Raw genomic sequence first — 27,798 nt, 5'->3', positions numbered from 1 at the left:
TGTTAGACAGTAGCTGATGCCTTGTATGATGTTATGTTTTGGAAATACTGAAAATTGATGAGGCTCCCAGAGGTCGGAGAACTCCAGCTTGGGATCACTGAGGTATTACAATATTCTTGTTTTATGGACAAAGAAATTTAGGTGTAGAGAGGTTCAGATGAATTGCACAAGGTCAGACAAGTTCTGAGCAGAAGAGCCAGGACTCTGATCTTGGTCCCTGGACTCAGTCACTCAGTCCAGTACTGAGGGACAAGCGAGGAACATGGGCACATCAAAAAACCCCTGGTAGAAGCTTTTTCGAATTTGAGGGGGTATTGGTGGGATATTGGATCACACCTTTATGTTTTATTCTACAGGTCTTTAAACGCCTAGATGCCAGCTGAAGATATGACCCTAGCCCAGAGTCTAGTGGTATTAACCTACCCTTCTCAGGCTCATTATCACCATTTAGTATAGAGGAGTAGAGATTGCTTGTCGCGGACAATGAAGAGCTCAAATATCATCTATTGTACCCCCCAAGGCTCTGTGTTGCTAATGAGGCAGAGACAGGGCAAGGAGTCCCGCTCTGATTCTCTGAACTGTCTCCAAGACTGTGAGGTCACACCTCCTCTCCTCCTGCCCACCTCTGGTTAGAGTGACCACTGCCTACCACTCACCCCACAACCATGATGTGGTGGCTCTGTACTAACCTAAAAGATGAGCTTGAGTTGTAACTCTAGAGTTGAGTCTTTTAACTCTGGATCCTTTGATTTTATTGAGATTAGGGAAAATGCTTCAAATTCCTATGTAATCAGTATTTAAAAACAGTTTTGATGGGTTATTTTATATTACTGAGGGAAAACAATTATCATTGCATTCGGTTCACACATTGGAAAAGTCTGCTTTAGGAAGTTTAGATATGAAAATGCTATCTGTGTTTTTATCTGCAGTGATAAGATTTGTGATTTTGTCTCTTACTTTTCTTATTTGCCTCTTTTTTTTTTTTTTAAAGATTTTATTTATTTATTTGGCAGACAGAGACAACAAGTAGGCAGAGAGGCAGGCAGAGAGAGAGAGGGGAGGAAGCAGGCTCTCCACTGAGCAGAGAGCCTGATGTGGGGCTTGATCCAAGGATCCTGGGATCATGACCTGAGCCAAAGACAGAGGCTTTAGTGCACTGAGCCACCCAAGTCCCCTCTTATTTGCCTCTTTAAAAATGAACAAGTGTCCATTGGACTTGTTCATTCAGGCAATGAACAAGTTTTTGGTTTTGTTTTGTATAGTGAATAAGGATATAGCAATCTGCACATAAACATTTACAAGTGAATTAAGCAAATCTGAAATTAACACTGCCCAGCTTGGAAGGCTTGTGATTTCCTCACATATTGTGAGTTTATTTGCTCTCTGGGACTTATAGTCCTTGTAGCTCTGGGACTCCCAGTGGGGGAGCTAGCACCACTCTATAGCTCAGCCCTGGGATGCCGGAACACGACATCTGGAACACGACAGGGAACGTTTGCTGGAAGGGCAGAGCCCCGGGGGCATGGAAAAGATGGACAGAATCATCTGTTGCCTGAGGCTTTATTCTTGAGTCTGAAATAGGAATTCCTGCAGTCTCCTCAGAACACACACATGACATCACAAAGCCAAATCAAAATTGTTCCCTACCTGTCTGTTGTTTCTAGTCATTAACCACTGTCAAGTCCAACTTCTGATAGCACAATACTTTGGTGCGGACTTTATTTTTCTAATTTCCTTTTGTTATAAATCATATCTAAAAAGCAAGGATATTCTAGATGGTACATTTGATCAGTTTACATTTTATTCTTGCTTTAGTAAGGTAACAGGGAGGAGAGAGAGAGGGTGTTTTATGAACAGATAGGCAGGAACTTAAACACCAGCTCATTCTGATTGGCCATCTCAGGGCCCTCACTTGTGTGTCAGCAAACCATCTGACTGGATGTTATGTGGAGCATTTATTTTTCTTAGAGATAATATTGTGCTTTTCTTTTTATTTTAAAATAATAAATATGAAGTTAGGGTTCATTTCTAAGTCCTGTATCCCCCGGACCTGCCACACATGAGGCCTGGTACAGACTAGCTTTGCTTCACACCCCATGCATTGTTGTCTCCCCCCTTCACCTGAGCCTGTAGGACTGTCTCTTGTTCCTTCAGCACTTTGGCCTGAAGTTTCCACTCTGCTGCCTGGTTCAGCAACTGCGAGGAGAGAGAATGCATGGAAAGATTGTCAAATTGCCCTTTACATCACCATGTGGTGACAATTTGTGTCTAAAACTTAATGACTTGCTAACTAACCCTCTTAAGTAATTTTTTGGCAACTTTGCAAAGTATCTAGGAAAGCTAAGAAAGCAGCTAAACAGTTGGATTCTCCACTGAAAATCTGGTTCTAATGGATAAAAAAGAGAAAAATAACCTACAACTCAAGCACGAATTACATAAAACTTAACCTCCCACCAAATTCTGGAACCTCCTCTAGCAATCCTGTTCAACCGTCATCCAGGCTCTGCTCGAACATTTCCAGAACACCTCCACCTGAATCATTGGGGTGGGCAGCTGTTTCTTTAGAGTAAACTCAAAGTTGTCCTCCTAGACCATGGTTCTCCACCGCTGCATGCATCAGAATCTGCTAAGGAGCATGATAAAAAGCAGATCCCCCTTAAACAATGTCAACTGGGAAGTACACAGTGTGATTACAGTCTATAGTGAGAGCAAAACCCCAAAACAGTTTGGATGTTGGTGTTCCATGGATTACATTTTCAGAAACACTGGGTTAGAATTTTGACCTGTTATGCCAAATGTTATAGAAGATTTACACAGTAAGTCCTATCCCTCTTCCAGGAGACAGCCTTTCATACAACCAAGGCCCTCATATCAAAGATGGTCAGAATTGGGAGCTGATGGGTATAAAAACCACACACACATATGTAAGACATGTTATTTTTGGGGTGCCTGGGCAGCTCAGTCAGTTAAGTACCTGACTTAATTTTGGCTCAGGTCAGGATTTCAGGGTTGTGAGATGGAGTCCTGCATTGGGCTCTGCACTCAGTGGAAGTATGGTTCTTCCTTCTCCCTCTGGCCCTCCCCCTGCTTGTGCTCTCTCACTCCAATAAGGAAATAAATAAATAAATAAATAAATAAGGAAAGAAAGAAAGAAAGAGAAGAAACCTATCTTTATAAAAATAAAAACCATGTTATTTCAACTTCAGATGCCTATTTATTGGTTTTGATAGAGGGCTGTGGTCTTTGTTTGGGGTATGGGTCTTCTGATTGGAATTTAGAGAAGCTTTTTGTTGTTTTTTGTTTTTATAAAGATTATGTCCATAATGTGCCACATACAACATATATATATATGTATATATATATATATATTTTTTTTACTTTTTAAAACAATAGTACTAGAACCTACAGACCTAAAGGTATTACGAAGAAGCTTGATTGGGTAATTCTCTGGAGTTGTAGAGCTTTCTCCCAGTCTTTTATAGCTACTCCAACTCCAAAAATAACACGTGTTGTGCTATTTGTCTATATTTCGTCTTTCAAAGCCTTAAGCATAGTTTTCATAGAAACAACTTTCTTTTCTCACTTACATTTCATCAGTTTCTTTGTCGTTCTGTTGGTTTTCATAATACAAAAGCAAGAATAACTGAAAGAAAAGTTTTGGGAGCAAAGAGCTGATTCTTGGTCACTGCCATCTTAACTTGGGAACCCATGTATAGACACTCAAATGGCTGTCTAGGCACAGATGCGGTGGGCGTCTTTAGTGTGTTTACAGAGAGAATGATGGACATCATGGATTAATCTGGCTAGTCAATTATGTGGCCATCAGCTTATGAAGTTTCTAGTATATATGAAGACAGGCTGATTTATTTTTTCCTTTTTCTTTGCTCCTATTTTTAAAAATGTCCACTTTTTGCAATCAGAACAAAAAACAATAAAGTCATCATTTTAAAAAACTTGGAAGCATCTTTTTTAGTATTCAAGATTATCTTTTTCTCTTGGCTCAACCTCTCCATTTGTAAAATAGATTCTATCTGTTCCTCTATGCCTCTCAGTGAGCTATGAAGGTTAATTGTTGTAAGAGTGAAATCAACCCATCCCATGGAGGGCTGGGGCGGATGTGGAGTCCAAGACCTGTAGGCTCCTCTCTGGCCATCTGATCCCCTGCTTCAATGAGCAGGCTGAGGAGCCCAGTGGTGACTGGTGGTTCCCTGACCAAGAGGGAAGAAGGTGGCTGCCTGTTCCACTTGGGATGAAAGAACCCTCCAGCTTTGACTTGATATTTCACTGCTTTCAATAAGAAGCATCACAGCTGGAACCTGAAAAACTGAGGGGGCTAATTTTTTTGGCCTAAAATCTGCTGCTTTGCTACATGAGGGTAGGAAAAAAGGGTAGCATGCTAGTTTCTTGCTAAGGCTGGGTCACCTCAAAACTGCCCCTAGTCTCTTTCAAACGAAGCTCTGCCTAGTTATTCTTCTGTCAGGTCTTATGTTATATATCAAAGATACTGCTATCCTGAAGGGAGCATAGTTTTCCTAAGAGGATAATTATGCCAATGGTGGCACATCAGTTTTCTTGGATTCTGAATAATAATTAGATGCTTTATTTCTTATTTTGAGAGCCAGTTGGAGATGGATTTAACAACATACTTTTTAAAAATGTTTTATTTATTTGAGAGAGAGTGAGAGCAAGAGGGATCACAGAGGGAGAGAGAGAAGCAGACTCGCTGCTGAGCAGGGAGTGTGATGTGGGAGCTGATCCCACCACCCTGGGATCATGACCCGAACTGAAGGCAGACACTTGCTGACTGAACCACCCAGGTGCCCCAACTTAACCTTTTTTATTAAGAGCCCATGGACTTCTGATTTGAGATTATCCAGTGTCTATCAGGTTATGTTCTCTAAAATTCATCCTTTGTTGCTATGTTTGGAAACTGAAGTTATGATTAAATTACTCTTCTAACAAACTGAAGTGATTCTAGTCTGTTTTTAGGTAATCACAGAATTTATGGTCAGTTGTTAAATGGCCAAATTTGAATGTTTGGTCCACTGATTGCATTTTAACTCTCTGTCCCCAGCGACAGACACACACTTCGATGCATGCCTCTGAAACACACCTCTGAGTGTGATGTACAATCACAGAGCTTAGGTTTTGGAGACAGACACACTGGAGATGTGATGTGTTGGAAGTGTGACCAACACATCTTGATCACTTAGCAGTGTGTGACCTTAAACAAGTCACATATCTTCTATAACTCTCAGTTCTTGCATCAGCAGAATGGCCCTACAGCTGTTTTCAGAATGTTTGGAATTAATGAGATGTCATTAAAAGCCACCATTTAGTTTCTTAAACCCCAACCTCAGAAGCCATCCCTGACTGTTCCCTTTCCTCACTATCACCATCTTTAGTTCAGAGCAGTGACTGTTGGTTTTGCACTGAAAACTTCTATCCATGCCCAGCTCCCCAGCTGGACGTTGCCATGTCCCCAACCCAAGCCGCCATCAGGCTTCTTCCGTATTGCTGGAATAGACTCCTTGTCCCTCTTCAATTCATTTTCCGCCCAGAAGCCAAGGTCATCTGTTAACAGATGCAAGGCAGATCATGTCATTTCCGTAGCTAAAACTACCTAGACTTTCTCAGTATGTTTAGGGTAAAATCCAAACTACTTTTCAAGCTTAAAAAGCTATATAACTTGGCCACTGGTCACCCTATCTAGAGTAGCTCCCTCCTTCTGCCCCTTTCAGTTCCCCATTTCCCTAATAGCACCAATTATTATCTGAAATTTTCCTTCATTTTTGCTTTCTTATTGCCTGTCCTGTCTCAGTTAGATTCTAGTCTCCATGCTGGGATATGGCCTTCTTGGTCTTGCTCACTGCTATCCCCCAGCACCTAGATGATGCTTAGTATAAGACAGGTGCTTGAAAAAGGCTTGTTGAATGGATGCATGATGATTTTATGTCAAAAACCATGTAGGTACCATGCCTACTGTGGGCTGGCCAATGTAGTTCTCTAGAGAAACTCAGTTCCCTCCATCAGTCTAGTGCTCTGTGATTGTGGTCAAAAACAACTTTCTCAGAGGTTCTCTGACCCCCAAGTACACCAGACAAGCACACTGATAAGTACATATTCCTTCTCGCGTTTGTGTCGCTCCTCGGCTTCCTTCATCATTTCTTGGGCCTGTTCCAGTTTCGCATCCACCAGCTTCTGTTGCAGTTCTCTGTGTTTAAATATTTTGTCCAGATGCTAAGAGAAAAGAAATGGCACATATCAAGCTTTAGTTATTATTGGTGCTGAGAAATGTAAGTTAAAAAAGTAATATCAACACACATGTTTTATAGGTTTTGAGATTTAAAGAAAAGGGAGGTAGGGTGAATAAATGCACTGGCATCACTTATGGCTTTGTATAAAATCGTAAATTAGTAAAACCCCCTGCATTTAGCTCTATGCAAAGTAGTAGCTCTACAAAAGGTTGAGGTGCAGAGTTCAGTAATGTTAGCTCCAGAAGCTCCCAACTTTGTCTAAATGTAGCAACTACTAAGTATGATGCTGCTTATTATGCTAGAGGGCAGACTGATATATATTGCAAGAGCTACAGCACCATCACTCAGTATTTTGGCAATTTCTGAAACTGGTTTTAATCATATTCATATAATTTATCATAGTGAATTCTCTTCCACATTCTTGTCTCAAGGGTTGTAAGGCAGCTTTGGAGGACCAGTCTGTGGCCCAGGGTCTGGGACTGAGAGGGAGCCCCTCCCCACTTCAACTCTGTTGCTCTGGTGAGCAAGACAAAGGCCAAGGGTCATGGATGAATTGATATGCAAATGTGCTCCTACCTCCTCTACATCTTTTGACCTCTTGCCTAGCTTAGTGAAGAGAAGCTTCATATTCTACTTCAGTGTAAATTTCTTGGTCATTAGGAGGTCCCACTGACAAGAGGACCTATGGAATTCTAGCCTTGGGGCTTATCTAGAACTAATTTCAAGAATGTACAACTGGTCTACCAGGCCATTCTTATCTGGGAATCTCTCTGAAGAGTACGGAAAAAAAAAATTTTTTTTTTTTTTTTTTTTAAGCTTCTTCCCTTTTGCTTTTGTCTGAACCTCCACTCTGGAGTAGGATTGATCTTGGTGACAAGGTAAAATGGTAGCATGGCATTTTGACTTACTGTGAAGGACTTCTTGGTTTACCTATTGTTTCCGTGTGCTATTGGCTCAGTTTTTCTTTTGATAAAATCTTAGCATGTTGTCAGCAGAGCCACTCTGATTATGTTCTGTGACATTTAAGGCAGACTTTTAAAATTTGCGTGGGATAGGGTAAATAATATGATATATAAAAACCCTGAGAAGGCTTCTGGAGTCTTAAAAATATATTAAATATTAAGATACAATTTTGGAATTACAAAATATCCTCATAGTCTCCCTAATGTAAAATACTGAAAACAAAACTCTTTTGGCTTTTGTGACTATAGGTAAGTGATTTAATCTCAACCTCTGCTTCCCACCCATATAATGTGGATATGGTATTATCTAATGCATAAGATTGTTGAAACAATGAAATGACATATTATATGTAAAGTACAGTACTCAGCAGCTTTCCTAGCACAAACTCAGTGCTGAATAAGTAATACCATTAATATTATAATTATTATATTATTAATACTACTATTGGTTTGTGGGACATATAGAACACAGACTGTGTAGATGACATTTAGATGACATGATGATTGTTAAGAAGAAGTCTGTGAGATATTTCCTGGCTCTGTAGAAAGTGTTTTTAAAAAGCTGAGAAATACTATTTTCAAAGGTAACTGTGCTCATGACCTACTACTTCCTATTTATTGCCTTTGCTTTACAGTGATTCCAGTTTTAGAGAAATCCCATATGGCTTTCAGCCAGGTATTTTGTAATACCACCTGTTTTTATTTTGGCTAATAAAAGAAATCTAATCCTAAACATTAACCAATTGAGAGGGCTGGCCATAACTTTCTTATTACCAAGTCCCCCACCTTTACAGCCCAGATCTGGATCTATATATAGTGCCCCTAAGTTGTTTGATGTGGTTCTCACCTCCTCTCTGAGCTCATACTGATCAATGATGCTTTTCAGTTTCTCTGCAAGCTCTGTGTTCTCCTGACACAGCTTCATATTTCTCTCACTCTGCTGTTCAATCTGGGCCTGGATATCTGTCAGAGTGGTCTGGAAATGACTTGTGATCTCCTTCCTTTTCTCTTCTTCCTCTCGTGCCCGCTGAAGTGTTTCCTCCTGTGGATAAAAAGCAAAGTTTCTTGTTATGCTGGTTTATGTGCATCCAGGTTTATAGAACTCAGGGTTAGGTAAGTGAAAGGAGATCAGTGTGGAGCATTAAGCAGGACATTTTTTCAGTTCTCTGGAGCTAAACTTGTTCAGGACCAAAATAAATATATGAGGATAAGTTTCAGTTGTAAATACACAGTTGCCCAGAGAAGGTGCAATGAGGGTCTTGAACTTGATAGTGATGAATAGGCTTGTTTTAAAGATGACAGGTCTCCCATTGAGTGCTGAGTGCCTATACTGTACCAATTTCTATCAAACATGCAGTAGGTGGGTTTTGATCTCTTGGCTATGGCCTGAAAAAAAGGCCACTCAGCTTTACTGATCGTTGAGACAGATCCTATGTTACCTTGGTTTGGTATAGAAAGAAGAATAATAGATCTTATATTCCTTTATTAAAAAAAAAAAAAAACTATGGCATGTTAAACGCATAATTGTATTATCCAAGTTTTGTAAATACAAGTGATCACAATATTAAACTTTTTCTTAGTAAGAAAAACCTTCATCAGCAAGCTTGAAAAGAAAACAAGTTTAGCTAAATAGCTATAGATCAATTTTAGCAATTCAGAAATGTAAAAAGAAATCTTAGAAAATTTTCTGGGTATTTTATTTCTGAAAGAACAATCAGGCCATGTGTCACATAGGGTAATTGAAATGTTCAATATAGATTTTGAATTTGAAAGCAATTTTAAGTTCCAAATTTTCTTTAACTCTCAAATGAAACATCTAATTTCCCCCTCTTCAAGAATTGGAAATTAACTTTTATATCATTTCTGTTCTCTTTTCTCCTAAATCAAAACCCTCCCTTCATTGCTAACTACCAACAATGTGCCCAAATTTCCCCCATATCTATATTGAGAATTATTTGCTTTGTGATGATTCCTCTCATTCTTTTAGAATCAAAGGGTTTAATCTTGCTATATCATACCAAAGATAGAGACACTGCTGAAAAATGATATAGGCATTTTAGGATGCCTTTCAGTTCTGACTAATTGTTATTATGAAAGCTTGCTTCATGGTTGGCAAGGAAAATTATACTGCATTTAGTTGCCTTCTGTGATCAAATTATGTAACAGGATTTTTAAAAAGAAATAAATGATTTAAATAGAAGTAATTGTGCAAATCCGTATTATGATAGTAGAATAATGTGATCAAAATAAAAACTGATGCTAAGAATTATGCTCTGAAAATACATTAACTTACCATTAGGTATCCTCTTTCCTCTACAGTATTAACATATTCTCTACTCCAATAAATCTCCTGATATCTGAATCATAATTAAGTCACAAAAACATTTCTTAGGAATATTATAGGAAATACCCGCACTTTATAATCTGAAGATATTAACTGAGATGTTATTTCTGTGATCTTTGTATGCCAATACTCACTATATATATTTCACCAAGCATGATTATAGCCATTTGGTAAGAGTCATTGAATATATATATATATATAGTCATTGTTTCCTTACTGCTTTAGCTTAGCTTAGAAGTCAACAGGTTTCTGTACATTGACTTTGTATCCTGCCATGTTACTGAATTGCTGTATGGGTTCTAGTAGTTTGGGGGTGGAGTCTTTTGGATTTTCCATATAAAGAATCATGTCATCTGTGAAGAGAAAGAGTTTGACTTCTTCATTGCCAATTTTGATACCTTTTATTTCTCTTTGTTGTCTGATTGCTGTTGCTAGGACTTCTAATACTATGTTGAACAAGAGTGGTGAGGGTGGGCATCCTTGTCATGTCCCTGAGCTCAGCAGGAAGGCTGCAAGCTTTTTCCCATTGATGATGATATTTACTGTGGGTCTTTCAAAGATAGATTTTGTGAAGTTCAGGAATGTTCCCTCTATCCCTATACTTTGAAACGTTTTAATCAGGAACGAATGCTGGATTTTGTCAAATGCTTTTTCTGCATCAATTGAGAGGACCATGTGGTTCTTTTCTCTTCTCTTATTGATTTGTTCTATCACATTGATTGATTTGTAAATGTTGAACCATCCTTGCAACCCAAGGATGAATCCCACCTGGTCATGGTGGATAATCTTTTTAATGTGCTGTTGGATCCTGTTTGCTAGGATCTTGTTGAGAATCTTAGCATCCATATTCATCAGTGATATTGGTCTGAAATTCTCCTTTTTGGTGTGGTCTTTGCCTGCTTTGGGGCTCAGGGTAATGCTGGCTTCATAAAAAGAGTCTGGAAGTTTTCCTTCTGCTTCAATTTTTTGAAACAGCTTCAGAAGAATAGGTGTTATTTCTTCTTTGAAAGTTTGGTAGAATTCCCCAGGGAATCTCTCAGGTTCTGGGCTCTTGTTTTTTGGGAGGTTTTTGATCACTGCTTCAATCTCGTTACTAGATATCAGTCTATTCAGGTTGTCAATTTCTTCCTGGTTCAATTTTGGGAGTTTATAGTTTTCCAAAGTCAATGTACAGAAATCAGTGGCTTTTTTATACACTAACAATGAAAATACAGAAAGGTAAATTAGAGAATTGATTCCATTTACTATAGTACCAAGAACCATAAGATACCTGGGAATAAACCCAACCAAAGAGGTAAAGGATCTGTACTTGAGGAACTACAGAACAGTCATGAAAGAAATTGAAGAAGACACAAAGATGGAAGACAATTCCATGTACTTGGATCAGAAGAATAAACATTGTTAAAATGTCTATACTGCCTAGAGCAATCTATACTTTTAATGCCATTCCAATCAAAATTCCACCGGTATTTTTCAAAGAGCTGGAGCAAATAATCCTAAAATTTGTTTGGAATCAGAAGAGACCCCTAATTGCTAAGGAAATGTTGAAAAACAAAAATAAAATTGGCGGCATCACGTTACCTGATTTCAAGCTTTACTACAAAGCTGTGATCACCAAGACAGCATGGTTCTGGCATAAAAACAGACACATAGACCAGTGGAACAGAGGAGAGAGCCCAGATATGGACCTTCAACTCTATAGTCAAATAATCTTTGACAAAGCAGGGAAAAAATACACAGTGGAAAAAGGCATTCTCTTCAATAAATGGTGCTGGGAAAATTGGACAGTTATATGTAGAAGAATGAAACTCGACCATTCTCTTATATCATACACAAAGATAAACTTGAAATGGATAAAAGACCTCAATGTGAGACAGGAATCTATCAGAATCTTAGAGGAGAACATAGGCAGTAACCTCTTTGATATCAGCCACAGCAACTTCTTTCAAGATATGTCTCCAAAGGCAAAGGAAAAAAAAGCAAAAATGAACTTTTGCGACTTCATCAAGATCAAAAACTTCTGCACAGCAAAGGAAACAGTCAACAAAACAAAGAGGCAACCCATGGAATGGGAGAAGATATTTGCAAATGACAGTACAAACAAAAGGTTGATATCCAGGATCTATAAAGAACTTCTTGGAGGAGGAGTCAAGATGGTGGAGAAGTAGCAGGCTGAGACTACTTCAGATAGCAGGAGATCAGCTAGATAGCTTATCTAGAGTGCAAACACCTACAACTCCATTGGCAGATTGAATAGAATAACAGCAATTCTAGAAACAGAAAATCAACCACTTTCTGAAAGGTAGGACTGGTGGAGAAGTGAATCCAAAGCGACAGGAAGATAGACCCTGGGGGGAGGGGCTGGCTCCCGGCAAGCGGTGGAGCAACGGAGCAGAAAATCAGGACTTTTAAAAGTCTGTTCCGCTGAGGGACATTGCTCCAGAGGCTAAACCGGGGTGAAGCCCACGCGGGGTCAGCGTGGCCTCGGGTCCCGCAGGGTCACAGAAGGATCGGGGGTGTCTGAGTGTCGCAGAGCTTACAGGTATTAGAACGGGGAAGCTGGCTACAGAGACAGAGCCGACAGTGAGCTCACAGCTCGAGGTTACCTTGAACTGGTCGCAGGCTTGGTGAGCTTGGAGCACAGCCGGACGTCAGGCAGACGGGAGTTACTGGACGCTGTTCTCTGATGGCGCACTGAGGAGTGGGGCCCCGGGCTCTCGGCTCCTCTGGGCCGGAGACCAGGAGGCCACCATTTGTATTCCCGTCCTCCGGAACTCTACAGAAAGCGCTCAGGGAACAAAAGTTCCTGAAAGCAAATCCTAGAGGATCACTCAGCCCGGCCCCTGGTAGGGCTGTGCAGTTCTGCCTGGGGCAAAGACACTTGAGAATCACTACAACAGGCCCCTCCCCCAGAAGATCAACAAGAAATACAGCCAAGACCAAGTTCACCTACCAAGGAGTGCAGTTTCAATACCAAGGAGAGCAGCAGAATTCCAGAGGAAGAGAAGGCAAAGCACGGAACTCATGGCTTTCTCCCTATGATTCTTTAGTCTTGCAGTTAATTTAATTTTTTTTTCTTATTCATTTTTTTTCACTTCTTCTGCTAAATTTTTTTTAACTTTTATCCTTTTCTTTTTTAACGTTTAACTAGTTTATCTAATATATATATGTATATACATATATATTTTTTCTTTTTTATACTTTTCTTTATTCATTTTCTTTTCTTAATTCTTTTCTTTTCTTTTCTTCTTTCTTTCTTTCTGAACCTCTTTTTATCCCCTTTCTCCCCCCTCACGATTTGGGATCTCTTCTGATTTGGTTAAAGCATATTTTCCTGGGGTTGTTGCCACCCTTTTAGTATTTTACTTGCTCCTTCATATACTCTTATATGGACAAAATGACAAGGCGGAAAAATTCACCAAAAAAAAAAAAAAAAAAAAAGAACAAGAGGCACTACCGAAGGCTAGGGACCTAATCAATACAGACATTGGGAATATGTCAGATCTAGAGTTCAGAATGACAATTCTCAAGGTTCTAGCCGGGCTCGAAAAAGGCATGGAAGATATTAGAGAAACCCTCTCAGGAGATATAAAAGCCCTTTCTGGAGAAATAAAAGAACTTAAATCTAACCAAGTTGAAATCAAAAAAGCTATTAGTGAGGTGCAATAAAAAATGGAGCCTCTCACTACTAGGATAAATGAGGCAGAAGAAAGAATTAGCGATATAGAAGACCAAATGACAGAGAATAAAGAAGCTGAGCAAAAGAGGGACAAACAGCTACTGGACCACGAGGGGAGAATTCGAAAGACAAGTGATACCATAAGATGAAACAACATTAGAATAATTGGGATTCCAGAAGAAGAAGAAAGAGAGAGGGGAGCAGAAGGTATACTGGAGAGAATTATTGGGGAGAATTTCCCCAATATGGCAAAGGGAACAAGCATCAAAATTCAGGAGGTTCAGAGAATGCCCCTCAAAATCAATAAGAATAGGCCCACACCCCCCATCAACTAATAGTAAAATTTACAAGTCTTAGTGACAAAGAGAAAATCCTGAAAGCAGCCCAGGAAAAGAAGTCTGTAACTTACAATGGTAAAAATATTAGATTGGCAGCAGACTTATCCACAGAGACCTGACAGGCCAGAAAGAGCTGGCATGATATATTCAGAGCACTAAACGAAAAAAACATGCAGCCAAGAATACTATATCCAGCTAGGCTATCATTGAAAATAGAAGGAGAGATTAAAAGCTTCCAGGACAAACAAAAACTGAAAGAATTTGCAAACACCAAACCAGCTCTACAGGAAATATTGAAAGGGGTCCTCTAAGCAAAGAGAGAGCCTACAAGTGGTAGATCAGTAAGGAACAGAGACAATATACAGTAACAGTCACCTTATAGGCAATACAATGGCACTAAATTCATATCTCTTAATAGTTACCCTGAATGTTAATGGGCTAAATGCCCCAATCAAAAGACACAGGGTATCAGAATGGGTAAAAAACCAAACCCATCTATATGTTGCCTACAAGAAACTCATTTTAAGCCCGAAGACACCTCCAGATTAAAAGTGAGGGGGTGCAAAAGAATTTACCATACTAAACGACATCAGAAGAAAGCAGGAGTGGTAATCCTTATCTCAGATCAATTAGATTTTAAGCAAAAGACTATAATAAGAGATGAGGAAGGACACTATATCATACTCAAAGGGTCTGTCCAACAAGAAGATCTAACAATTTTAAATATCTATGCCCCCAACGTGGGAGCAGCCAACTATATAAACCAATTAATAACAAAATCAAAGAAACACATTAACAATAATACAATAATAGTAGGGGACTTTAACACTCCCCTCACTGAAATGGACAGATCATCCAAGCAAAAGATCAACAAGGAAATAAAGGCCTTAAATGACACACTGGGCCAGATGGACATCACAGATATATTCAGAACATTTCATCCCAAAGCAACAGAATACACATTCTTCTCTAGTGCACAAGGAACATTGTCCAGAATAGATCACATCCTCGGTCCCAAATCAGGACTCAACCGATATAAAAAGATTGGGACCATTCCCTGCATATTTTCAGACGACAATGCTCTGAAGCTAGAACTCAACCACAAGAGGAAGTTTGGAAAGAACCAAAATACATGGAGACTTACAGCATCCTTCTAAAGAATGAATGGGTCAACCAGGAAATTAAAGAAGAATTGAAAAAACTCATGGAAACAAATGATAATGAAAACACAACTGTTCAAAATCTGTGGGACACAACAAAGGCAGTCCTGAGAGGAAAATATATAGCAATACAAGCCTTTCTCAAGAAACAAGAAAGGTCTCAAGTACACAACCTAACACTACACCTAAAGGAACTGGAGAAAGAACAACAAAGAAAGCCTAAACCCAGCAGGAGAAGAGAAATAAAGATCAGAGCAGAAATCAATGAAATAGAAACCAAAAAAACAATAGAACAAATCAATGAAACTAGGAGCTGGTTTTTTTAAAGAATTCATAAAATTGATAAACCTCTGGCCAGACTTATCAAAAAGAAAAGAGAAAGGACCCAAATAAATAAAATCATGAATGAAAGAGGAGAGATCACAACTAACACCAAAGAAATACAGACAATTATAAGAACATACTATCATAAACTCTACGCCAATAAATTTGACAACTTGGAAGAAATGGATGCATTTCTAGAAACATATAAACTACCACAACTGAACCAGGAAGAAATATAAAGCCTGAACAAACCAATAACCAGTAAGGAGATTGAAACAGTCATTAAAAATCTCCAAACAAACAAAAGCCCAGGACCAGATGGCTTCCCGGGAGAATTCTACCAAACATTTAAAGAAGAACTAATTCCTATTCTCCTGAAACTGTTCCAAAAAATAGAAATGGAAGGAAAACTTCCAAACTCATTTTATGAGGCCAGCATCACCTTGATCCCAAAACCAGACAAGGATCCCATCAAAAAAGAGAGCTATAGACCAATATCCTTGATGAACACAGATGCGAAAATTCTCACCAAAACACTAGCCAATAGGATTCAACAGTACATTAAAAGGATTATTCACCACGACCAAGTGGGATTTATTCCAGGGCTGCAAGGTTGTTTCAACATCCACAAATCAATCAATGTGATACAACACATCAATCAAAGAAAGAACAAGAACCATATGATACTCTCGATAGATGTTGAAAAAGCATTTGACAAAGTATAGCATCCTTTCCTGATCAAAACTCTTCAAAGTGTATGGATAGAGGGCACATACCTCAATATTATCAAGGCCATTTATGAAAAACCCACCGCAAATACCATTCTCAATGGAGAAAAACTGAAAGCTTTTCTGCTAAGGTCAGGAACACGGCAGGGATGTCCATTATCACCACTGCTATTCAACATAGTACTAGAAGTCCTATCCTCAGCAATCAGACAACAAAAAGAAATTAAAGGCATCCAAATCAGCAAAGAAGAAGTCAAACTATCACTCTTTGCAGATGATATGATACTATATGTGGAAATCCCAAAAGACTCCACTCCAAAACTGCTAGAACTTGTACAGGAATTCAGTAAAGTGTCAGGATATAAAATCAATGCACAGAAATCAGTTGCATTTCTCTACACCACCAACAAGACAGAAGAAAGAGAAATTAAGGAGTCAATCCCATTTACAATTGCACCCAAAACCATAAGATACCTAGGAATAAACCTAACCAAAGAGGCACAGAATCTATACTCAGAAAACTATAAAGTACTCATGAAAGAAATTGAGGAAGACACAAAGAAATGGAAAAATGTTCCATGCTCCCGGATTGGAAGAATAAATATTGTGAAAATGTCTATGCTACCTAAAGCAATCTACGCATTTAATGCAATTCCTATCAAAGTACCATCCATCTTTTTCAAAGAAATGGAACAAATAATCCTAAAATTTATATGGAACCAGAAAAGACCTCGAATAGCCAAAGGAATATTGAAAAAGAAAGCCAGCGTTGGTGGCATCACAATTCTGGACTTCAAGCTCTATTACAAAGCTGTCATCATCAAGACAGCATGGTACTGGCACAAAAACAGACACATAGATCAATGGAACAGACTAGAGAGCCCAAAAATAGACCCTCAACTCTATGGTCAACTAATCTTCGACAAAGCAGGAAAGAATATCCAATGGAAAAAAGACAGCCTCTTCAATAAATGGTGTTGGGAAAATTGGACAGCCACATGCAGAAAAATGAAATTGGACCATTTCCTTACACCACACACGAAAATAGACTCAAAATGGATGAAGGACCTCAGTGTGAGAAAGGAATCCATCAAAATCCTTGAGGAGAACACAGGCAGCAACCTCTTCGACCTCAACCGCAGCAACATCTTCCTAGGAACAACGCCAAAGGCAAGGGGAGCAAGGGTAAAAATGAACTATTGGGATTTTATCAAGATCAAAAGCTTTTACACTGCAAAGGAAACACTGAACAAAACCAAAAGACAACTGACAGAATGGGAGAAGATATTTGCAAACGACATATCAGATAAGGGACTAGTGTCCAAAATCTATAAAGAACTTCGCAAACTCAACACCCAAAGAACAAATAATCCAATCAAGAAATGGGCAGAGGACATGAACAGACATTTCTGCAAAGAAGACATCCAGATGGCCAACAGACACATGAAAAAGTGCTCCATATCACTCGGCATCAGGGAAATACAAATCAAAACCACAATGAGATATCACCTCACACCAGTCAGAATGGCTAAAATTAACAAGTCAGGAAATGACAGATGCTGGCGAGGATGAGGAGAAAGGGGAACCCTCCTATACTGTTGGTGGGAATGCAAGCTGGTGCAGCCACTCTGGAAAACAGCATGGAGGTTCCTCAAAATGTTGAAAATAGAACTGCCCTATGACCCAGCAATTGCACTACTGGGTATTTACCCTAAAGAGACAAACGTAGTGATCCGAAGGGGCACGTGCACCTGAATGTTTATGGCAGCAATGTCCACAATAGCCAAACTATGGAAAGAACGTAGATGTCCATCAACAGATGAATGGATCAAGAAGATGTGGTATATATACACAATGGAATACTATACAGCCATCAAAAGAAATGAAATCTTGCCATTTGCCACAACCTGGATGGAACTAGAGCATATCATGCTTAGCGAAATAAGTCAAGCGGAGAAAGACAACTATCATATGATCTCCCTGATATGAGGAAGTGGTGATGCAACATGGGGGCTTAAGGGGGTAGGAGAATAATAAATGAAACAAGAGGGGATTGGGAGGGAGACAAACCATATGTGACTCTTAACCTCACAAAACAAACTGAGGGTTGCTGGGGAGAGGGGGTTCGGAGAAGGGGGGAAGGGTTATGGACATTGGGGAGGGTATGTACTTTGGTGAGTGCTGTGAAGTGTGTAAACCTGGCGATTCACAGACCTGTACCCCTGGGGATAAAAATATATGTTTTTAAAAAATAAAAAATTGAAAAAAATACCAATATCAAAGAAAAAAAAAAGAACTTCTCAAACTCAATGCACACAAAACAGATAATCATATAAATAAAATGGGCAGAAGAGATGAACAGACACTTCTCCAATGAAGACATACAAATGGCTATCAGACACACTAGCCATTAGGGAGATTCAAATTAAAACCACATTGAGATACCACCTTACACCAGTTAGAATGGCCAAAATTAGCAAGACAGGAAACAACATGTGTTGGAGAGGATGTGGAGAAAGGGGAGCCCTCTTAACTATTGGTGGGAATACAAGTTGGTGCAGCCATTTTGGAAAACAGTGTGGAGATTCCTCAGTAAATTAAAAATAGAGCTTCCTTATGACCCTGCAATTGCACTACTGGGTATTTACCCCAAAGATACAGATGTAGTGAAAAGAAGGGCCATCTGTACCCCAATGTTTATAGCAGCAATGGCCACGGTTGCCAAACTGTGGAAAGAACCAAGATGCCCTTCAACGGACGAATGGATAAGGAAGATGTGGTCCATATACACTATGGAGTATTATGCCTCCATCAGAAAGGATGAATACCCAACTTTTGTAGCAACATGGACGGGACTGGAAGAGATTATGCTGAGTGAAATAAGTCAAGCAGAGAGAGTCAATTATCATATGGTTTCATTTATTTGTGGAGCAAAGAAATAACATGGAGGACATGGGGAGATGGAGAGGAGAAGGGAGTTGAGGGAAATTGGAAGGGGAGGTCAACCATGAGAGACTGTGGACTCTCAAAAACAACCTGAGGGTTTTGAAGGGGCAGGAGGTGGGAGGTTGGGAGAACCAGGTGGTGAGTATTAAGGAGGGCACGAATTGCATGGAGCACTGGGTGTGGTACAAAAACAATGAATACTGTTATGCTGAAAAGAAATTTTTTAAAAAATGCAGGAAAAAAAAAAGAAGAAGAAGAAGAAGTCAATAGGTTCCTAGCTGTAGAACTATAGACCATGATCTGCATGCCGTTTGCGTTTATAACTATTGCATCCATGAATGAATGAGTAAATGAAAGAAACACCCCAGGATAATCTGCAAGTTTGAGCTTGTCACTGGCAACTGGCTACCGAAAGAAGGTGTGGGTGTTAAGATGGTTTAAACACAGGCCAAACCATTATAGTGCTGAATCCTGGCTCACAAAGCAGCATTTTGCATTTCGCAGTACACCGTTTCTCATTGGGAGAAAAAAACTAGAGAAATCTTATAAAATTTGACTCTTTTGGGAAAGAATTTGTAATCATTTGGATGATGTCAGAGAAAAAAATTTCCTTATCAAGTACATTATTCAAAATGGAAATTAATAATGCAAATAAGATTGAAGGGCAAAATCTGAAATTACTAAGAAAACAGACTGTGCAAGTAGCACTGTGCATCTTAGAACTGGTGCTGTGCCTGGCACACCATTCATAGATATCCAGTGAGTGCTTATTCAGTGAATCAGTAAATTATTAATTTACATACAGGCACGAGTAACATGGACTAGGTGAGTCTTATAGTCCTTTCCATGTTAAAATTCTATGATACTCTGATAACAAATCCTACTTATTTACTAAAATCATATTCCCCAAAACACTTACCTATCTCTAACTAGCCAGTTCTTTTTCAGTAGTTCGAAGTTCACATTTATTGCTTCAAATATATGAGTATTTTATTGAAATAAACCCATGTCTCAGACTTTCATCTGTCTCTTTTTACATGATCCTAAATTATGAGCTTTTGTGGGTTTTTTTTTTTTTTTTTTTACTTACTGAAGAATTAGTTTTAATACAGAATAGTAATAGTTGCTATTTGTGTGTGTGTGTGTGTGTGTGTGGAAAAGTTTGGCATGCATTCTTTTTCTATATCTTCCCGAGTTCCTAACACATGGATTTTAGATGCAGATATACTTAGGTTGTTTTACTAGTATGGCCAAGGAAGCTCATACTGCTTTGACACTTCTATGCATAATAAGTATAAGGTGTGGACAAAATGCAAGAAATAACTATTTAAAAACACTGGAGAACTGGAGATAGAGTCAGGCAAAAGCTAGAGGGAAGCTAACATCTATAAATAGGGAATGGTATACTCTAAGTTTCTCTCTCTCTCTCTTTTTCTAGCTTGTAGCTTGAATGCAGACTGAAATTAGCATCTGCATGGGATGGGTAAAACTCTCATAGAAAACCTACCTACCATTTTTCCGATGTGAAGAATGAAGCACTCTGGGCAGCTATAGCTCCTGGAAGATGATGGGAGAGTCCCCAAAAAGAGAGTGAGAGAGAGAGAGAGAAAAAGAAAAAGAACCCTAAATTCTGTGAATAAATTCTGCTCAAATCTTTGGCTGACCCTGAAACACACATGTGCAGGGTAGACTCAAAGCAGCCTAATGAGAAAAAAAGAAATGAACTGAGTTTAAGCTGCTGCCCAAGAGAGGGAATTTGTAATTTGACTCTAATCAAGTTAAATGCCTGCTTAAAAAGAATGACAACATTTTCAGGGAGTATAATGGTAGAGTTGTAGTATAGTTGCTCCACAACACAACAGCTGCAACATCCAGGATACAGTCTACGATGACTAGATGTATGAAGAGTTAAGAAAATGTGGCCCATTCTTATAAGGAAAGATAATAAGAGGAAGCCTATTTCATAGTGACCCAGATGTGGAATTAGCAAATGAGAATTTAAAAACAGGTATTATAAGTATGCTTAGTAACTATAAAGGAAAATACTATCTTAATGAATGAAAAGATTGGAAATCTCAAGAGAGGAAAAAAAATCTGTAAGAAAGAACCAAATGGAAATTTTGGAGTTAAAGCAGCAAAATATGAAATTTTCAGATCACTGGGTGGACTTAGAGGAGAATGGAGATGACAGAGAAAAGAATCAGTGAGTGTCATGCTAGACCAATATAAATTATCTAATCTGAAGATAGAAGAAAGAAGATTGGTGAAGAACATACAAGAGACTGAAGGACTTGTGGGACAATAGGAAAAGGTCGAACAGGGTTGCCTGGGTGCCTAGGTCATGATCCCTTTATAAACATATGCAAATGTAATGCATATAACAATAATAGTTTGAAGGGGGGGCAGTAAATGGACCTATTTAGGTTGCAGTGTTTCTACGCATTATATAAAGTGAGACACTATTAGCTCTAGCTAGACTGGAAAGTTACAAATGTTTAAGTAATCACAGACCAACCACTGAAAATACAAAGAAGTATAACTTGAAATCCAAGAGATAAATTAGTATGGAATTTTTAAAATATTCAAATAATCCAAAAGAAGATGGGGAAAAAAATAGAGGACCAGAAAACAGAGAGGACAAATAGTGAAAAATAACAAAATAGTAGAAGCCTATCTAACCACACTAATAATTACACTGTATGTTAATGGACTAGTACTCTAACAGATATCATAAGAATGAAAATAAACAAGGTCTAACTATATTCTGTCTATAAGAGGTTCACTTTATATATAAAGGCGAGGTTTGGAAATAAGGATGGAAGGAGATATACCATGAAAACAATAAGAGTAAGAAAACTGGAGGGGCTTTACTGATATCAGTTAATGTAGACATCAAGAAAAAGATCATTACTGAAGGACATTTCACAGTGATTAAACAATTTATCAAGGAGACATAACAATCACAAATGTCAAATTAATACTTCAAAATACATGAAGCAAACAGTTACATAATTAAAAGGAGAAGTAGACAGTTTCCCAATTATACTAGGAGATTTTTAATTATATTAGGAGATTTCCTCAGTAATTGATAGAACAACTGGACAAAAATTCAGTAAAAACCTAAATGATCTAAGGCTAATTGTTGCTTATGCAAAATTATACCTGACATTTGAAGAACATACCTTCTTTCCAAGTGTGTATAGTATGTTCATTGATAGATCATATATCATGGGCCATAAAAATTAAGCAACACTTCTAAATAATCCATGGGTCAAAGAAAAACTGAGGAGGGAACTCGGAAAATATTTTGAATCTGAAGCCTGATTTTGATACTTAATATATGCATGACCTTGGGACAACTGATTTAGATTGCCAAGTCTCAGTTTATTTAGCAACATAAGATGGAGCTATTAATATTAACCCTGGCAAGGTTGTTGTGAAGATCAAATAAAACAACATATGTAAGGCACTTAGCACATGTTCTAGTGTAATAATGATACTGAATTTCATTGCCAGTAACTGGAGGCCATTAGTGAGGGTGTGTGGCTATATGTACCGGGTCTCCTTAACTTCCATCATTCTGTCTTTGAATGCTACTCAAAGAGCCCAAGCCACATGATCCCATTTTTTAATTAAGTAATTATTTAATTACTTTTAGAAGGGGGAGGGGCATCAGGAGAGAGAGAATCTTAAGTAGGCTCCCCTCCCAGCCTGTAGCCCAACATGGGGCTGGATCTCATGACCCTGAACTTACCACTTGAGTCAAAGTCAAGAGTTAACCAATGGATCCACCTAGGCAGCCCATCCCATTCTTCAAATATCCTTGTTGATAACCTTTCTACTCTTATCTGATTTAATTTTTATCTCCTTACAATATAACACTACTTATGTAAACACACAGTGCTATTTACTTGAATATGTATCTCAAGTACAGAATAATGCTCTCATTCCCAGGCCCCCATTTAACCTGCATTTCTGACTGTCCCCAGAGCAATGACTGAATAGATGCCAGATGCCCTTCTCCTACAACTTGTGATCTAAGGGTTATAGTTTACCAGGCTGGCCTTCCATTTCCCAGATATCAGAAACCAATCTAGAATATGAAGAGCCATGATTCTCTTCTAGTTTTTTTCCCAACCCTGTTGTGCAGACTCAGCAGTGATCTTAATCTCTTGCTTCTTAAAGGATCGCCTTCTAAATGCATGTAATAATAACTATCTCATGGAAATGTTGGTGTCTGATTAATTATTGTTTGTCAAAACATTTAAGATCTTCAACTGGAAAGGGGATTGTGGATGCCTGTAGTATTATCTTGGAGAGCCCTGATTCTTGCTTCATTGAATGGAGCTAGTGTCTATATGTAATCAAATTAGGCACACTGCTACGGGCTTATGCTATAATTAATGAAATCCATGCAGACTGAATGAAGTGATCAGTCCATTATCTTTAGATTGAATAATTAAGTCTGAAGAGCTTCAGTGGTTTTCCAAGTAGCTTCTTTTTCAGCTGACTTTTGACTTTTTGGCTCTCAATCTTGCTATTTAATGTCAGTTAGCTTTATGTCCATTTTTCTCATGTCCTGCAGATTTCATTATAATACAAAAACTGTTGTATTTTTACAAATTTGTATTTTAAACAGTAGATCTGAGTCTTACCTTAAATAATAAAACAAACTTGAAGTAATAAAAAAGCAAGGGGGATGGCACACATTTTATTGGGAGCCTGCTCTGGGTCAGATACTACAGAGAACCCTATGTATATGACCTCATTTAATTTTTCCCTGGCCACACAGTAATATAATATAATCCCCATTTTAAGGATGAGAAAACAGCCTTGGGGAGTTAAAATAACTTATTGTATGTCAGAAACTCATGCTCTTTCCATGAGTGGGAGAAGCCTGTGTCTATGCAGCATGCCAAAAAGTGTGTTTTTCAGAGCGGTGGTGATACATACCTTCAGTGTCTTGTTGTGTCTCTGCAACTCCCGGCATAGACTCTCCAGTTTGCTCCTTGCGAGGACAGCTCTGCTGTGCTCACTTTGTAACTGGTCCTTTTCCTTTTGGATTTGTACCTGTTTCTTTTGTAAGAGCTTTAACTTCTTTTGCTCAGTGCGGTGTTCGTCCAGCTAGACACAAGGGGTGCAAACATGAAAGAAAATGGCAGGAATCGCTTTTGAGTTGACAGAAAAGCAGCAAAAGAGGAAATACCTAAAGACCACTCTGTGGTTGTTGGAAACATTTTTTTTTTGTTATCATGGCCAACCCTCTGCAGTCAAATAAACCTCATAAATGGGACTTTGCGATACTTGTAGATACAGCTTTTAGAACATATCTCTTATAGCTTTTCCCTTATCATTATAACAATCCTTTCTTACTCTGATCTTCTTTTTGGTGTCAGAAATCATTTCCTTTCTCTTGAGTCTCTCCAGTGCCACTGGTCAATATGGAAGGGCACATCTTGGAATCTGTAGGCTCTCAGAATTCATGATAATGCCTTGTCTTGGTGCAGTGGTCCACAGTGTGTCTGCTTGGTGTATATTTGGTCTCACAATTCTTTCTCAAAACAAACTTAGAGCAATTTTTTTTTTAATAGGAAAGCACAAAACAGCTTCCTCATAAAATGGAAGATGAAGTCTGTGATTTGTGAAACAGGGGGAGAAGAGAAAAGACCTCTCAACTACCCAGCATTGGCAATTTTCCGCCAACTTCAGAAGTAGAAGCTGCACAGTTCAACAGCATGAATGGCAAGTATCCTTAACATGCCCTGCCCTCCGACCACCCTACCTCCACCCTCCACGCTTATGGCCAACACATCATGACATGCATGCTTTTGTCAACCTTAGCTGGGGTCTCTTCTCACACTCCTCCAGCAGCTACCACAAAGTATTAGGGTTGACATGGAAAATGGGATGTTTCATCTTGGGGTGCTATACTTCTGGGATAGAGTTGCAAGATAAAATGTGGGACATCCAGTTACACTTGAATTTCAAATAATTAAGAAATTAAATTTTAGTAAAAGCATATCAAAAGTATTGCATTGGACAATTTTAGTGAAAAAAAAAATTATTTATCTGAAACGCAAATGTAACTGGGTGTCCTGTATTTTCGTTTGCTGAATTTGGCAATGTTGAATGGAATTCTAGTTCCAGTGTGGGGAGTTTGGGGATCAATCAATCAATCCACCCGAGACAGTACACTCCAGGCAGGTTGATCTCAGGTGGATAGTCAGTGAGGCTGTCTGCAAAGACAGCTCTTCGTCCAGAGCCTTTCCTTTGCTGGACTCAGTTCCCTGAGTGCCCGAATGATGCTTAATCCAGGAGGGTGTTTGTCCTGATTATGACCTTATTGGCTCAAGGGGAGGAAAAGCCTTGAGAGACTGTTGGGGCTTTTGGACCCCAGGTGTTCCTTGTGCCCTCAAGAGCCTGATGCAAGTGATGACACACATGATATGAACACTCATGTATGCCTCAGTTTCCATGTCTTCAAACAGTATTTGTTCTTTTTGAACTAGCCAAACAAGACTGTCATATTCTCTTCAGTTCACATCTTATATCTTTCTCCCTTCCTCCTGCCACACAGTGATCATTGCTGGAGTAAGCTGGGGATATTCATACATGGTATTCTAGCATCACATTTATGGGCAATTTTTATTTATTAGTGAGAATAGCATCAGGAAAAATTGAACCCATATTGCTATAAACATTGATTGAAATTGATTTCCTTCTTGAGATTCAATTGGACAATCATTGGTATTTTATTATATGCTTCTTGTGCTAACCTCCTGTTAACAGGATGGATAAGTTTTTTCATTTTGGACCATAGTTATATTTGTGCTTATATTTGGATTTTTTCCCCCTTTCTTTTCTTTTCTTTTCTTTCTTTCTTTCTTTTTTTTAGAGAGAAAAAGTGGGGGAACAGGCAGAGGAAGAGGGAGAGAGAGAATTTCAGGCAGACTCCCTACTGGGCACAGAGCTCCAGGCACAGTTCCCTGAGATCATGACCTGAGCAGAAATCAAGAGTTGGATGCTTGACCCACTGAGTCACCCAGGTGCCTCCCCTCTTTTGTTTTTCAATATTTTTAATTAAAATTTTTTTATTTTTAAATTTATTTTATTTTATTTTTTTAAAAATTTCATTTACTTATTTGACAGACAGAGATCACAAGTAGGCAGAGAGGCAGGCAGAGAGAGAGAGGTGGAAGCAGGCTCCCTGTGGAGCAGAAAGCCCGACGTGGGGCTTGATCCCAAGACCTCAGGATCATGACCTGAGCCGAAGGCAGAGGTAAAAAATTTTTTTAGAGAGAGAGAGTATATTTGGATTTTGAATGACCTATTATCTCTTTCTGAAATTTACATATTGTTATATATTCTGAAATTTACTATTGATTTAGACTTTGGGCCACGTAATTTCTTGTTGTGGGGGGCTATCTTGGGCATTGCAGGCTCTTTAGCCACATCCTTGTCCCCAGCCTACTGGGTGCCAATATTACCCCCTACAATCGTAGCATTCATAACATCTCCAGACAGACATTGACTACTGTACCTGGTGGGGGAGCACTGCCCCATATGGATTTACCTGAGCACCAGGAGGAGGGTACCCTATGTGGGTTTCCTACGTTGGAAGAGATGACTTCACTTGCTTATCAACCACGTAATGTTCTAGTTTTACTGCAAAATTATATACCTTTGACATTTAGCTAGGTCTCTCTTGAATGCTCTAAATAAAAACCCTTAACTTTCTGACAATTTTTTAAAGCCTGTGGCTAATTTTATTCAAATACTTCAGACTTGTGAATACATATATATTTTTTTAAAGATTTTATTTATTTATATGACAGTTAGAGATCACAAGTAGGTAGAGAGGCAGAGAGAGAGAGAGACGTGGAAGCAGGCTCCCCGCTGAGAAGAGAGCCCCATGTAGGACTTGATCCCGGGACCCTGGAATCACGACCCAAGCCGAAGGCAGAGGTTTTAATCCATTGAGCCACCCAGGTGCCCCCAGATATGGTTTCTTAATGAATGAAAGTGAACATATTGCAACCAAGTCAACTTCAGTCAGATTTCTTCCTGACTTAGTGATTTAATGATGCAATTAGACATCACAGTGCTTCTATACTATTGTGACAGGCATATTAGATTTTTATCTGCTATTTTTCTTGCTCTCCCTTTTTTATTATTAAGTTAAAATAAAGTAATGCCAATTATTAAATCAGAATAGTATTAGTGATTTGTTGTAACTACATTAAAACTGAGGACACTTAGAAAAAGTACTTCTTCCAGGTCATGTGGTATCTTTTTAAATAAATGTATCCTTATTAAACAATAGTAGGTGATATTATAGGATTCAGAATCTGGAAGGGTGAGTTAGCTAGAGTGGCAATTTGATTCACAGCTTTGAATTTGATGATTTATTCTATGTTAACACTTACATGTCAGACACATTTTATATTAATATTAATATCCAAATCAGTGAGCAATGATTTTTGTCTCCAAGTAGAAGATTGAAATTATTCACAATTTTTCCTTTCTGAAAAGGGAATTTAATGGGGTTTTGACCAATTTTCTCCTATTCATTTTTTCTAGAATGACCTTTTGGATTTTAAAGTTTATTATAGGACATGATATAAATGCCAATGTACAGTAAGTAAGGCTTGAGTTGAGCAGGCTCTCTGGAAAGATAACCTTCATCGGATGACTCCTGACTGGGAAGGTGAGTAGGTGGAGGAAGTTCCTAGGGTGAACATCTGTGGCTCAGGAAGAGAATCTCAGGCAGACGGGACAAGTGATGCTTCTCTGATGTGCTGCTGAGGGCTGCAGCCCCTCCCACGGCTTCCCATATGGCTCGAACCCTGCCCAGTCTAGTCAAGTATGGAGCATGGCACTAGAAATATGAATGGCTTTGGTAAAAGGAGGTAAATCAGAGGGGCAAAAGGAAAACGATATTAGAAAGTACCAAAGAGATCAAGGATGGACCCAGAATGGGGGCCTTATTTTTGGGAAAAATATTTTTGAAACCAAACTTATTTTATGGCATTGAAACTGCTCATGGATGGTTAATAGCTA

The 27,798-nt window shown here is 38.8% G+C and overlaps 1 protein-coding gene across 1 annotated transcript in view; it reads right to left on the bottom strand.

Annotated features, from left to right (window-relative positions):
• The window catches only part of TXLNB (taxilin beta), a 64,081-nt gene that overhangs the window by 23,206 nt on the left and 13,077 nt on the right, over positions 1-27,798 (bottom strand). The window contains exons 4-7 of the mRNA XM_004740315.2: positions 23,692-23,862; positions 8,067-8,261; positions 6,121-6,240; positions 2,122-2,196 (exon numbers count right to left, since the gene is read on the bottom strand). Coding sequence (XP_004740372.1) covers positions 2,122-2,196; positions 6,121-6,240; positions 8,067-8,261; positions 23,692-23,862 — 561 coding nt within the window. The remainder of the gene's footprint in view (positions 1-2,121; positions 2,197-6,120; positions 6,241-8,066; positions 8,262-23,691; positions 23,863-27,798) is intronic.

The sequence above is a fragment of the Mustela putorius genome, unplaced genomic scaffold, assembly GCF_011764305.1.
Source record: "Mustela putorius furo isolate JIRA1106 unplaced genomic scaffold, ASM1176430v1.1 tig00003863_pilon_pilon_pilon, whole genome shotgun sequence".
NCBI classification, from domain to species: Eukaryota; Metazoa; Chordata; class Mammalia; order Carnivora; family Mustelidae; genus Mustela; species Mustela putorius.
Note: the sequence above shows the minus strand (reverse complement) of the source record. Positions and strands in the feature narration are given on the sequence as shown.